The 14,529-nt window shown below is 38.5% G+C and overlaps 1 protein-coding gene across 8 annotated transcripts in view; it reads right to left on the bottom strand.

Annotated features, from left to right (window-relative positions):
• The window catches only part of RPS6KC1 (ribosomal protein S6 kinase C1), a 197,417-nt gene that overhangs the window by 126,459 nt on the left and 56,429 nt on the right, over positions 1-14,529 (bottom strand). For all 8 annotated transcript variants that reach the window (XR_010599874.1, XR_006174385.2, XM_065589449.1 and 5 more), the window contains 2 exons: positions 14,147-14,268; positions 10,606-10,698 (listed from right to left, as the gene is read on the bottom strand). Coding sequence is in view for 6 of the 8 variants with exons in the window: in XM_065589449.1 (XP_065445521.1) it covers positions 10,606-10,698; positions 14,147-14,268 (215 nt within the window). In the remaining 2 variants the exon portion in view is untranslated. The remainder of the gene's footprint in view (positions 1-10,605; positions 10,699-14,146; positions 14,269-14,529) is intronic.

The raw sequence follows: 14,529 nt of genomic DNA, 5'->3' as shown, positions 1-14,529 counted from the left end.
TGTACCAGAGCAGACTACCGACTCTTCGCCCTATAGTAACATATAGAATGACTGCCACTAACTGGAATAAAGAAGACAACCTGTCCCTTAAGGGTTAGCTTCAGCTGTTATATTACAACATCACAAAGACTAGCAGCTACTCTTTTTCAACCGTAACAGAATAGGTTTTAACAGATAATAGTTCCGTGTCGCTGAGGTTCACTAGCTAGACTGATTAACCAGTCTCTCCAACCAGCCACCATTCCTTTGCTTTTTCTCTCCAATCAAGCATTATACTCACTCCTGTTTGGTCGTTTTCTCTGTTTAACTCAAAGCTGAAATCAGTTTCCACAGATTTGAAAATAATCCACTGCTCCATTTTGTTTGCTAGAGAATTACTATTTATTAAGTACCTCTATATCTTGGCATAACTGATTATTTTGTCATGATGGAAGTTTAGAGAAACTGCTAGTGTCATCCATTTATCCTAGGTTGACAGGGTAGATCTAGGATATATTTAACTTACTTTGAAACGACTGCAGAGTAGGGCCCTAACATTGTACGGAAGCAGGTATGCTCATGCAACTTATCAAAACGTAGTCCATAATTGGCCTTATCTGCACAAGTTACAAAATGTGTAATTACCAGACTATTATTGGCATTACCATAACATGCAAATGACATGCAAATCCAAAAGGGGATGAGCCAGAGAAAGAAAGAGGCACAACCACTTCATTTAGACTGCAGTACATCTACTCTAAAAAGCATAGTACTTACACAGCAGAAAAAAAACAACCTCCTCTGGGCTACCTTGCAGGACTACTGCTGTAACCTACTTTTGCAAAGATGAAACATAAATCCAGTGGGTTAAGCACTGACTTGCTCTCAACATCAGAGCCTTCGCTCCTCAGACTTTGGGGCCAAACATTGTTTACTACTGGTATTGTCACAGTAGGAGTTATTTATACTGGTATTCATCCACATCTCTCTCCCACTGCAGAGGAGAGTGCAGGTGTATGTTCCTTAGGGAATTTTGGTAGGACTTCCTTTCAAAACACACAGCAACCAGGGTCAGTGAGCTCCCCCATAAACAGGCTTGACTTGAGAACATGAAGTTCCATAGCATGTTCCTTGTCCCAATTCTCTATCCAAAGCGATGGCATCAGGAGCATCAGCAACAGCAGATTGTGGACAGGCACTTCTCTTATGTTATGTTAGGAAGCCAATCTGTTCCTGGCTTTCGGATGCTGATGGAAGCTGCTGGATAAGGATGACTGTAGCGTGAATTGTGAGGTCTAATACCTTATAACAATTAACCGTCACCCACAGTATTATGCACCCATCTTCAGAAGGGAGGCAACATAAGTGCTATGTCAGACATTCGCCATTCATGGCAAGTGAGACTGTGATACAAAAGGAGACTGTGCAAACCCTATTCGTCATACTAATGGGATATTGTTTTAGGCTTTAAAATCCTCCAATATAGCATGTTACCACCAAGAAAAAAAAACCACAGGTAGGCAGTGCTACAAGAGCCAATTCACAACTACACAGGAAGTTGACAGGCAAAGAATATTGCAACATTAGCACACTCAAGTGTGCTTAGTACAGTATCAAAGTTCTCCCAGGCAGCATCCCAAAATGCATATAAACAAGGAACTACTCGCTACTACAACAAAGGGGGGAATCAGTAATACCTAAGGTAATGACATACCAGTTCTTTGTGGGTATGCAAGCAAGATTTCCCATTTCATTTTTAAAACTGGAAGTCAATTCTGATGTTACGTGAAACTACTTTTAAAAATAATTGCACTTCAGAGACCTTCACATAATTGATTTATAATTGTATCCAACAGCTCAGTTTACAAACAAAACAAAAAACTGTTTAAATACATTACATGCAAATGGAGAAAAAACAAAATCTGACTTGTAAATAACCATAGTTTAGCTTTAAGAAAACAGTTAATTTTAGGATTCTTTACGTGCATAGAAATTAGCAAGTGTTTCAGTATGCTAATTTTTTTAATTAAAAGATATTTCTGCAGTAAAAGCTCTTTCATATGCACTACTGATTCTTCATCAAACGCTAAGTTTCCAACTTAACACCAGTATAGCCGGTGGCAGCCTGAAGGTTTACCATCTGCTGCCACCCAAAGTCACGGTGGCCACCTTCAGAACATATGCATCAAAGCCTTGAGATAAGAGACTGAAGGAATATTGCAGAAGTCAGCATAAGGGGAATCACAAACCCAGAGGCAGGCAATAGGCAAGTCACCAGAAAAAGAGAACATGGTGAGCCATTAGTCACCCTACAAAACACCCAACCAAGGTCACAGGGGACACTATTGGATCAACTAAGAGCTGCTATAAATGCACTGCTCTCTCACGGGTGGTTTTAATAGAAACGCAGTTGCCTTACCAACTGCAATTAGGTTTTGCCTTGTTTTAATCTACTGCTGTTGCTGCTTCAATGCTACATATTTTTCAGAACAGAACACAAAATAGTTACACTAGCTTGAGTTTGTTCTATTTACTTGACCAACATTATTAAAATAAATCAAAAAATGGCTTCCTAAAAAAGTGGATTAAAGTGTGTTGATGTGGGCTACAAATACCTCCTGTATAATCAAATGAAATGCATTACAAATTTTAACTACATATCCTGGTAGTTTAAGGTTTTTGGAGATAAGGCTACCACCAAGGGTATAATTTTAAAAGCTGGCTTTATCCTCTGTTACTGAATTGCAGTTCTACTTTGAAAATAAATGTGCAATAACATTATCAATGGGTTCTATGCTTATTGTATAACTCCAGATCAAATATGCTCCGTTTATGAGACCGTTTTTCGAACCACAAATCCCCCAAACTCAAGCTGGGATCTGATGACTAAGCTGGGGATTTTTTTTCCTCTTTGCTTATCACTTCCAGGACTAAAAAGTCAAGTAATAACCTCAGTAATACCTGTGAAATTCCATTGCCATCCAGGAGACTGCACAGGTGTAACTGACGAGAATTTGCTACATAAATTTGTTTATGCTATGGAAGTAGGAATGAAATTCACCTTATTCTCCCCTTAGCTGTGTTGGCTGTGCAAGGCTAATAGGAGTAAATGGTCTATTTAATAGAAATTTATTTTGCTACTAAATAAAGTCACTTCAGAGCAGCTCTACCCCACCCCCGACCTTTATTTATATTGTTTTATGCTTGCACATGCATGCACACACTCAAAGATTATAAAGCCAAGAAGGCAACTTTAGTAAAGCACTGGGCTGATACTTGTGGGGGGAAAAAAACAGATTAGTGCTCATCATTATCTGTGCAGTCAGTGTGATGCCTTCAGTTATCCCTTTTTTTTTTTTAGTGATTATCCATAATTAATTTATGCTTTGTGGATTCTCTTGATGAGCAATATTACAGTTAACAAAAGAAAAACTCTATTGGTTTAATTACTGAAAGTGCCAGAGAGCAGCAAATATCAAAACTCACTTATGTTTTTAGACTTTTAGTTGTGCTGTAAAAGGTGAAAGCTTACTCCCTTGAAATAGACTGGAAATTAGCCAAAAATTATGCGTGGCAATATATCAAGCTGGAGGAGGTATCCAGTGGATTATAATACAGGGTATCATCCATAATCAAACTGTTATTAAATATAAAGCATCAACTGTGCTAAGCAACTTATTAGCATTTAGTAAGACAAGGTCCTTTTCCCAAAGAACAAACTACTTCTACATGGAAGCTGGCAGATGGCCTATAATGAATCAGTGAAATGAAGCATGCATTGTTAGTCTCTTGATTTGGGGGGGGGGGGGAAATGGAGAGAAGGGGTTAAATTTATGTTATTCTTCTGTGTTAGAAGAAACTGCTCTTTAGACTGTTCTTATTTAGCATCTTTATTAATTACATTAAATCAAGTAAATAGTACAACAAATATTTGCAGCAAGAACTGAAATACAGAGGGACTTAGAAAACAAGAGAGTTTAGAAAACAAGTTAAAAAAATAAAGATTCTGATGGAAACATGCAGTCCAATACATAAGGGGAGAAATAATCTTAAGCACATACTCAATGGGAGGGGACGTCTGGGAACCAGAAGCAAGACCTACTGGAGGGTTAACAGAGCAAATACAACATTAGTTTGCTGTGTGATGGGATTATAAAGGCAAGCCTGGGTGATTCATAGAATCATAGAATCATAGAATATCAGAGTTGGAAGGGACCTCAAGAGGTCATCTAGTCCAACCCCCTGCTCAAAGCAGGACCAATTCCCAGCTAAAGCATCCCAGCCAGGGCTTTGTCAAGCCGGGCCTTAAAAACCTCCAAGGAAGGAGACTCCACCACCTCCCTAGGTAACGCATTCCAGGCAATATTTCAGAGCAGGGAGGTAATAATCTCTGTCCGTACAACTGTTGTGTAACTGCACCTGCAGTCAATTCTGGGCACCATATTACCAGAAAGTTATTGACAAATCTGAGGGAGTTCAGAGAAGAGTAACATAAGTGATCAGGGAACTATAGGGACTGAAGTATGATTAAAGATTTCAAAAATGTACGTGTGTATGTGTGTGTTAGTATGGCTAAGCAAAAACATATTAAATGTGTCAAGTGTGTAAACTCCAAGGTGTGAGATTATTTTCTTTAGTTTAATAAAACTGGATAGAGCTAGGAATAATAGAATGAAACTATGGAAAACAAAGGCTGAATATCAGAAGAAGAGACTCTTCTTAACTGTGAGATATGTTAGGTTGTAAAACAGTTTCCTTAGGAAAGAGGTGGAAGCCTCAAGTCTTGGGACCTAAAACTAAACTAGATATTAAAATGTATTTTAGGGAACAATTCTGTAATGACAGGGAAATGGATTGAGTGATCCAAATACTTTTCCATCTTTAACTTCTATGTGTACTATAGTAGATTTGAAATTGCTATAAAACAAGGTAGTCATTTAAAACACTGAGATTACAAAAAAACTACTCCTTAAACAAGTTTTCTTATTTACATTACTAATAATAGCTAGATTAATCAAATTGTAAATATTTAATCTGCTTTTTAATAACTATGACATTTATTTGTTTCCACCATGTTATGTTTGGGCAATGAAAATAAGACTAGTCAGTTTAATTTTTGTTTACAGTTAGTTTCAGACTGGTTTCTCTTTCCGGTTCCTGTCATCATCATAATACCACAATAGCGGGAATGTGTGAATTGAAATAGTTATGCAATTGTTGTAGCTACATTTTCTCCAAGTCTTTTATGCTCAGTTACTGTACAAACCCATAACTAACGTTGGGGAGAGGAAAATCATCAAAATTTAGCAGAATGTTTACCTGACTGCAATGTGCCAAAATATGAACTGATGTCAACATAAATTGTGCAACTGCAGTACCGTTTAAACTCTATTCAAAGTAAAACTGAGGATTAAAATATTTAAGTTTCTAAGGGGAATTAGTAAACATGGACTAAGACATAGCTACTGCAATATTAAACATTCATGTACAACAGAGGAACTGTCATAACATAAGCCCATTTTCCTACCCTTTAATTAAACTCAATTAAACTAACCATAACCTGTTGAATTCAACTAACTATGGTTCTGCAGTATATTAAAAAAAATGCATTATGCAAGCAAGTACCACATGGATTCTTTACATTGTGTTGCCCTTTTTTTTTTTTTTTTTTTTGCATTTCTGCTTTTGAGGCTGACATAAGTAATAATCATATCATACTTTTTAAATAATTAATAATACTGGGTGTCATGGTGACTTGTCCCTAGAAATAGAGCATAATAATTTAACATTGGGGATCTGATTTCTCACATACAGCATAACACTGAAAAGAAAACCGAATATTTGTAATGAAGCAAAGTTATATAGTGCAATGAGATTTTTTTCAGTTCTTCAGAAAAATTACAGGAAGAGATTTACATCCATGTAAGAAGCCTGTTCAAAGACTTCTGAATTAATTTTAGCAGGACACAGATGATAGTGTTCTAATTCTTAGTGTTTCAGATTATGTTACATACATTTTAACCAAGAATCTATTGAACAATAAACCTAATTCACACAAGTATTGGCAGATTGAGCCTGTTACTGAGATCAGAATCATCAGGGAAAATCCAGATAGAAGTCCACTGAAGCCAATTGTGTTTCAATTGGTGTTACACCAATACCGACTGCATCAAATTTAGCTGTTTGGGGGGAAAGTTATGAGACATTGCTTATAGCAGCATAGTCCTTGCTTAACAAACTCTGCTTTTAAGGGCTACAAAATGAATCTTTAAATAAAATGAATCTAAATAACACAGGGTTGCCCACTAAAGAATAAGACATTGGGCTTGAAACAGCATTGTTAAGGTGTCTGCAGTACCATGGCAAATCAGTTTCTTCAGGGGCTAATTATAGCTTCAAAATAAAGAGCTGCTTGCGAGGACAGAAACTCAGCATAGCTTCTGCAACACATAAATATTTTGAACTAAATAAGTTATGAAAGAAAAGTTTTCTACTTCAAAAAGAAGTCTGCAGGTTTAAGATGCTTTACTGTGCTCATGTAACTGATTACATTTGGTCACGGGGTATCTATAGTTAGACACACACACACACACACACACACACACACACACACACACACACACACACACCCACCCACCCCTACTCTTTGGCATGATACATTCACATATCCACAATAGATTAGAACCCTGAACATTCAAAGGACAAGAACCTCATTTTTCATTAGATTAAAATACCATTAAAAAAACAAACAAACAAACAAAACCTATTCACAGGAGGGCCCTTCCTGTTGTAAAAATATAAAAGCCTGTGCCGAGTAAAGCAGCACATTGCTTACTTTTGAAGCAAACAGCCCAAATGAAAAAAAGATAAGAAAGCCATGGCCAAAATGTTCCAGAATTGACTAGTAGTTTTGGGTGCCCAGCTTGAAGGAGCCAGAGTTTCAGAAAACGATGAGCACCCTATTTTCTGAAAATCAGGCCCTTTACAGGCATCTCAAGTTGAGGGCACACACAAAAAAGTCACCCAGTCCCTTTTTTAAATCTTGGCAGCATATCCAACCAAGGACTCAGTGTCTGAGAAAAGTTCCAGAGAAGCTATTTTTTCTGAGTCATCACTGGTATTGCACAGTTGCAACTCCACAACATCTAGCAACAGTAGGGGCACTAGGAGATAGACTGGCCACCAACATTTTTACCGTATTAGCATCTAGATTTGTTTTGAGCAAAGTTAAGCATCACAGTGGCACAAATTCCATTAGTCCATCTCCATTAGCGCTCTCCTTGTTATTAGGACCAAGGAAGTTGTATCATGACTAGAACAAAGATTAGGAGAGTGTCAGAAAAAGCTGTGTGTGATGCAGACCTGGTTACCCCCTGTTGTGTCCCAAATCATTATAAACTACTTTAAGGCAACTGGGCTACAGAGATGAAAGATCAGGCTGTCACATGATTTTGCCCCATCTTCACAGATAAAACACATTATAATATGGTTTGGGCTAAATGTTGCAAATGATTGCTCCCACATGGCTGCAAATGAGAGGAGACCAAAGTGTCACTAGCCTGCTGATTTGTACTCAAGCACTGCAACACACAGTATAGCATGTGTTAAAGTACCTACTTCTCAGAAAACCCTGCCTTTGGGATGCCACTTGTTTCATTTTTAAGAGGACACTGCATCCTGTAGATGTTAACAGCACATCACAAGCCTGTTCAGGGAAGAGCAAACCTATTTAAAGAGTTCATATGAGGGAGACCGGTTAACATGAGATATCTTGCTTTGCAGCAAGGAGCAAGCTGACAAGTCACAGATATAGACCACACTAACTGCTGAAATGGATCAGGAGCGTAGCAATGGTTTGGAAAGGTACAGACCACACATAAATGGTGTTTCCTGCATATGGATGTTATCCCACACCTCGGTCTAGAAGTGGCTTTACAAGGTAAGCAGCAATAGGCACTCTTAAGGCTTGTCTACACTTACTGGGGGATCGACAAGTGACGATCGATGCATCAGAAGTCAATTTAGCGGGTCTAGTGAAAACCCGCTAAATTGACTGCAGATCGCTCTCCCGTCTACTCCTGTACTCCACCGGATTGAGAAGAGTAGGGGGAGTTGACGGGACAGCGTCTCCTGTCGACACTGTGTAGTGTGGACCCCGCGGTAAGTAGGTCTAAGCTACGTTGATTTGAGTTACGCTATTCACGTGACTCAAATTGCGTAGCTTAGCTTGAATTTCCCCTGTAGTGTAGACAAGGCCTTATACCCTGTGCTAAGCATTAGCAGTGAGAGATGAGACTGTCTGCTCTGCAGGGATATTAAAGATGCCATAGAAGGAGCAGAGGTTTGCCTCCATATCCTTGACCAAAACTGACTGTTGTGCCATGCACTGGCTGAATACCTATTTATGCACGCTAGCCCAGTAGTAGCTGCTTTTCTGTGGTGAGTGAAACTTCAAAGTATTACGGGATCCTTTAGACAATCTAATATTTATAAATTTACTTGTGACATGATGTCTGTATTACGTACACACTTGTACTCGCTGGAGAATGCTTGCTTTCAGTGTCACTAGTTACATTAGTAGTTTACGCACATGTTTAAGCTCTCCCAAAATTGGAGCCTTTAGAGTGAGTGTATTGGGGATGCATGAAGAAATGGGACATAAATGTACACAATGATTTACAGTGAGGGTAAAAAACACAGTCCCTGTACTACATACATAATAAGCACTCTTGTGTGAATATAAAATGAGTGTATATAAACATAACATACTCTATGATTAAGCTCCTTTGGGGCAGGGATTGACTTTATACTTGCTCTAAAACACTAGGTACACTTATGACACTATAATCAAATGATAAAAACAAACTATATCTCAGAGTAAGATTAAAACTTAGAAGAAGAGTAGAGAGCCCGGGAGCAGGTATACAAGTAGACAGACATCTGAAAATGTCTTGCTCCATCTATGAACAATAATTCAAATTTAACTCTGCCCCCTATGGCATACTAGCTGGCTGGCTATACAACAAAACACTGTTAGAACGCTTGCCATGGTGATGTCTCCAATATTAAATCTCTTGTTTTTTTGTCACCACAGTAACCTTGTCTCTTTGCAGAAGAAGTTCTGATTCCAGGATCTGGATATCCAGGCTTGTACCTAGAAGCTTGCTAGATAGAAATCTAGTGATACCTGGGAGATTTAGTTAGCCCATGGAATAAAGGAGCTTAACCCTACAAGATGTTGAGCATCACTTCCAAGTTACTAATCATTTCAGTATTTTGTGGTCTTTAAGACGGAAAGACATTTGAAGGTCTTACTCCATCTCTCTACAATAATATCATAGCCTTGTATGGACAATTCCTAAGGCTCTAGGCTGCCTGCTCCATCTCTCCTTATGGGGGATTATGAGGTTAGGTAGTGCCTGGAATCCCCCATAGTCTTAAAGATTTATACAATGCACACAGCTAACAGCTATAATCAGCTTATCAAATTGGTCTTTCAATTGCTCCTTAATAAATATCCAGAGAGAGAGAAACACTAAATAGATTAGACAGTTGCCATCAGATGAAAGGAGATACAATGTATATGATATTATAGCTAAAAGGTCCTTGCATGTTGTGAAAACAAGGTTAAAATCTGAGTGTATGTAGCACAGAGGAGAAAACATAGTAGTTATGCATGCAATTAAAACAGTATTGGCAAAAAAAAAAATCCAAATTGCTATGTTCAGTCTAACGAAAGAGAGGAACAAATTCAGAACTAAGAGTATAGCAGCAATTTTTAATAATACAAGTTATAAACGGGTCATGTGACCTGAAATACAAAGCACACAAGCCAGGGATCACTCAAGGAACAATCAAAAGGCATCAGGGGAATGGAGTGGCAACAAGGAAATGAGTCATTACAAGTTGGATTAGTCATTGTCTCATTACTGAATAATATATCATCTTAAATGTACTTGGTAAAGGGATAACTAATCAGCGATATCAAAACAGTGCAGCTACTTTATGCACTGTTATTCTTTCAGTCACTTAATTAGGCTTGCAAAAGATCTGTATGGTCCATTTCAGTTTACACATTACAGAGGGATATTACCCTGAGATTTGGGGAGATTTTATCTGAATGAGTCAAAAATTAGTTTGACTTGTTCTAGATCTCTGCCTTGGCTGGGGATTTGAATTCAAGGTTCTCAGAGGAGAGAGAGCAAATATCTTTTTCCCAGGGGTTCCCCTTCCTCGAGTTTCCATATTGCACTGACTGTGGGAAAGTGAATGAATTTTTACCCTTCTGTATTTCAAATAACCATCAGTTTAATAAACTGAAAATGTATCGACATGTCCTTATCCCAGTATTGTAACAGTGACATTATTTTCAAAAACCAGGCCCCATCCTACTGAATGCCACCAAACATGTACCTCATCCTTTAGCTCAAATATATTTTGCATGACCTTACATGAATTGCTTAGATAAAAGCCTTTTTTCTTCTACTTTTGTTATTTTAAAGTGCAGATGCATTTGAGTCATTTTCCCCTTTTGTTTCATATCCTTAAGATCCACAGCTTCAAAGACAAAATGTCAGCATGCAGTCGATTTATGACTGAACTCTTGAAGAGACACTGAAGAATTACCTTGTCAATCACCCCAAGGACTCTGAAGGCCTTCAGTTCCTCGGCAGGGCTCCTTAGGTTCCAAGAGGGCCTTGAACTTAGTGATCCTGGAGGCTAATGGAAGATATCAAAGATTACACATCAATCAGGGTGGTACTTGAAGGAAGACTGCCTGCTGTAGCAAATGCCAGGCCGAAGGAAACGAAATTTATCATAAATAAGAGAGAGTGGAGATGAAAGGAGAACTTTTCTGTTTGTCCTTAAATGTAAGGAAAGTTGCAAGTAAATAAATCAAGATAACATTGAAAACAAAATTTTAAAATAGAAAAAGAAATGAGTTTATATAGTTTCCAATGTTTTGCAGAGGTAATGAAACTTCGTAACAAATAGCTGAGCTCCCACCTGGCAACAATAATCAATCAGAGCCTTATAGTTATTCTGGATTCACAATAGTTCTGGGCTTAAGGGACAGGAAAAAGGAAATTAGAAACTTTATAAATTACAAGAACACAAAATATAGAATGCTAAACAGTGCTCTTTTTGTTTGATGGCAAGTGCTCATGGCAGTCATAAACCCTGATGTAATAAGGTACACAACACAATGATCCCCAAAACAGCCTTAGCCAAAGGTAGCTATGCATTACCCACCCAGAAATAAGTCACACTGAAACAGATGAGAGTGCATGTTAACTATTCAAGTAGTTAACACGCTTTTTTTGGTCTCCGTTGTGTTTTGTGACCTATCAGGATGTAACTTACACAGTTTGTGTGTCAGGCATATGTGTTCACTGCTGTATACACAAACTTGCATAATACAAGCCCTGCTATTCTCTCCATCTCCCTTGCATACCTGGAATAACAGAATTTCACCTGAAAACAAAGTTTGGATTTTACTCCCGACAGAACTTGTGGTGAAAAGGGAATACATTCTGCAATTTGTAGCACTAGCTCAACTAAAAATGACAAGCTACCTGCAGTGTCGTGCTGTGCCCCAGGGGTCTGGGGTGGGAGAAACCCAGCTGAGACCTGCCAGACACATCCCTTGCTCCATCTCTTTAGAAGCCACAGAATGGCTTCTATGGTGTCACTGAGAAAGGAATCCAGGCCACAGAGAACACACTCCTTTCTGCACCAATCTGCTTGCCTATGTTAGATCGCCAGGTGCTGGCTCACTTCCAATCTGCCTATCCAGCAGTTGTGGTAGGAGGGGACAGGGACCTGTATCTGTTTACTTGCTCCACAGATCACCATGCACACCCATGACACTTGAACAAGTCATATTTTCAAAAGGTTCTAGCCACTTACCTGCCCTAACAAAGAATAATCAGATCCTTTCCCCCCAAAAAATCAAGTATGCAGCTTCCGCACAAAGCCACAGACCCCAACCCGCTACCTACAAATAAGACAGCTTCCAGCGGCTTTACAGATTAAAATGATTAAACTAAAGCAAAGCTCTTTTGTAAAGTTTATTTTTTTCCCTGTGGAGAGATGTAGTTTCCTGAACAAGAAAGAAAGGAAAGTTCCAAACCTATCACCTTCAGCAGCTACCACTGAGGAAAACTAACTCCAGATGAACCCACCCTGCCAGATGGAAATAAAGAGCTAACAGCAAGGAGGAGTGAAGGGAAATCGGAGGTAAACTGTGATCCAGAATAACAAGACAAACATTCCTGAAAATGAGTGAGTCTCTGAGCCTGGCCAGTAACCACTGTCCAAAAAAAGCCACCCTCTTCATTCTCATCTAGACAAACTTCATGTCAAACACTACGTATGTCAACATTTGAGGGCATGTGTCACTATTCTCACCATGTTTTCTTAAGATTGCTGTAGACAAGAAGATCAGCCATGCTACCTAATTCTTGACAGTGACAATCACGGAGTCAGGTCTATTCCCCTGGTTCTCTTTTTGCTCACAATGATGCCCGCCTCCTATCTCACAGCACTTTACATGCTCTTTTAGATGTCTCAGTTGTCACCACATTCCCACTTCTGATCAGAACTCAGTTTCCATCTCTGTGGGCCATTGGACACTGGTTGTCCCCAATGTAACAATCTATGTAAATTAATTCCAACGATCTCAAATAAAAGCGAAAACTTTATTTGGCACAAGAGTAGAAGAGAGATAAAAATCAAGAATGAATAATAAAGTAAAATAAATGCTTAGATACTAGCACAATAGTGCCACTAGATGGACAAAGCTTGTGCTACCAAGTAAGGCAATTAAGTCAAGAGCAAAATTTGCTCAGCTAAAGTGAAGCTTCTCCTAGCTAGTCAGCTTTGAATGTTATCAAGGAGAGATGCAGGTTTCTCTCTTTCCTCTCCTTTTTCTTCGGATGTATTCCTTTTAGATCTGCAAAGGAGGCATTTGTCCAATTCAGTACTAAATGATAGAGGGCGGTTCCATTGCCCTTGGGGGGTCCTTGTACAGTAATACCTGTTTCTTCCTGTTATCCAGCCATAGTGAATTTTTACTATACAAACTGTAATGGGTTCCTCATATTGTCTTCCTGCTCAGTTTCCAAAAATACTGGATTTGCATTCAGTCAAGATTTTCCCCACTTCCAAGAGCATTTGGCCTAAGGAAAGACAACCAGCAGGGAGTTCAAAGAAAATCTCTGCTTAGTTTTGACACCTCTTGGAAGAGGGTGGTCCATTGCTATGTAGATGTGGATAACAGACCACAGTATTAAAATTCTCTCAAGTACAACTGATAGACGTATCAACTCTCACAAAATGTTTCTCATTTAGAATGTCCCCATAAATGTATTTGTGGTCTCTTATTACAGAAACAGTTCCCCTTCAAAACAAGATTGGGGAGGCAAGGTGGGAGGGGGGAAGATTAAGATTTACTTTGGATTAGGGGGCTTAATTTTATCTGATTTTCTAAAGCTTTGCTTTTTAACTGCAACAATCTCTTTAAAAAACTGCTCTTAGGCCTGTGAAAAATAAGACAAAAGAATTTCCTGCCCTTTTTGTCCTTACTTAATACAAATGTAGACAGACAAGAAGTTTGACACTTTTATGTTTACTACCTGGGAGCAGTCATTGACAATCACACACAGTTTAGTGTCACTGCAGCAAAAATACAAACTAAGAACAGATGAGTCCCACGGGAACTGGATGGGGAAGGGCAAAGTAGAGATCTATTAAGAATGTCTTGAAACAGGATTTTTTTTGCACAAGTAAGCTCAGCTAAGGATATCTGCTTAACAAGGTGGAAGCTACCTCAAAAAGCAATTTAATATTGGCAGAAGCTGCTGAATGCCCCAACTCCGTTTACTTTATAAACTGCGGAGTATGAAGTAAAAATACTTAAAATCCACTGATAGCACTTTTTAGAACCAGGTACCCTGCATAATATTACAAAAAGTAAACTAAATCAAGAAGCACCAAAGAATTTTAAAAAAACAACTATAAAAAGTTACCAGAAAGGACTAATGTGTTCAGGGTACATACAGAAGGTTAGCTAATTTTAAAAACGGTTTTGAGACAACTAAAAGCCAAGAAATTCAGACAGACAATCTTACAGATTCAATTTCAGAGAAATGAAACTAAAGCCTACCCCAGAAACTGATCCATCTTCAGAGAAGGATTTCTGGTATAGGCTGGAAATCTTTTCAGCACGCATTAGATATTCTGCAGTCTTCCGTTTCACTGCTTCTCGACGAGTTGGACTTGACTCACCTAGATGGAGTAACAGAAAATGGTGAGGGTTTTTTTTTTGTTTTTTTTTAAGTGTTTCCAAATATTTGGGCAAAGAGATTGACTTGATTTTGCTGTCTTTGGCTCCAGCCTTATTCATTGATTCTGATAGCCAAGCCCAATAATATTCGATTCCATGTTCTCTGATTTGGGTATTCTGGCAAGGATACAGTTTAAGACTCATTACATACTCAAATAAATGAAAACTCTTACCTTATTTTTGCCAATTTGGTGTCAGTTTCC

This window comes from Chrysemys picta, chromosome 3 (genome assembly GCF_011386835.1).
Source record: "Chrysemys picta bellii isolate R12L10 chromosome 3, ASM1138683v2, whole genome shotgun sequence".
In the NCBI taxonomy this organism is placed as follows: Eukaryota; Metazoa; Chordata; order Testudines; family Emydidae; genus Chrysemys; species Chrysemys picta.
Note: the sequence above shows the minus strand (reverse complement) of the source record. Positions and strands in the feature narration are given on the sequence as shown.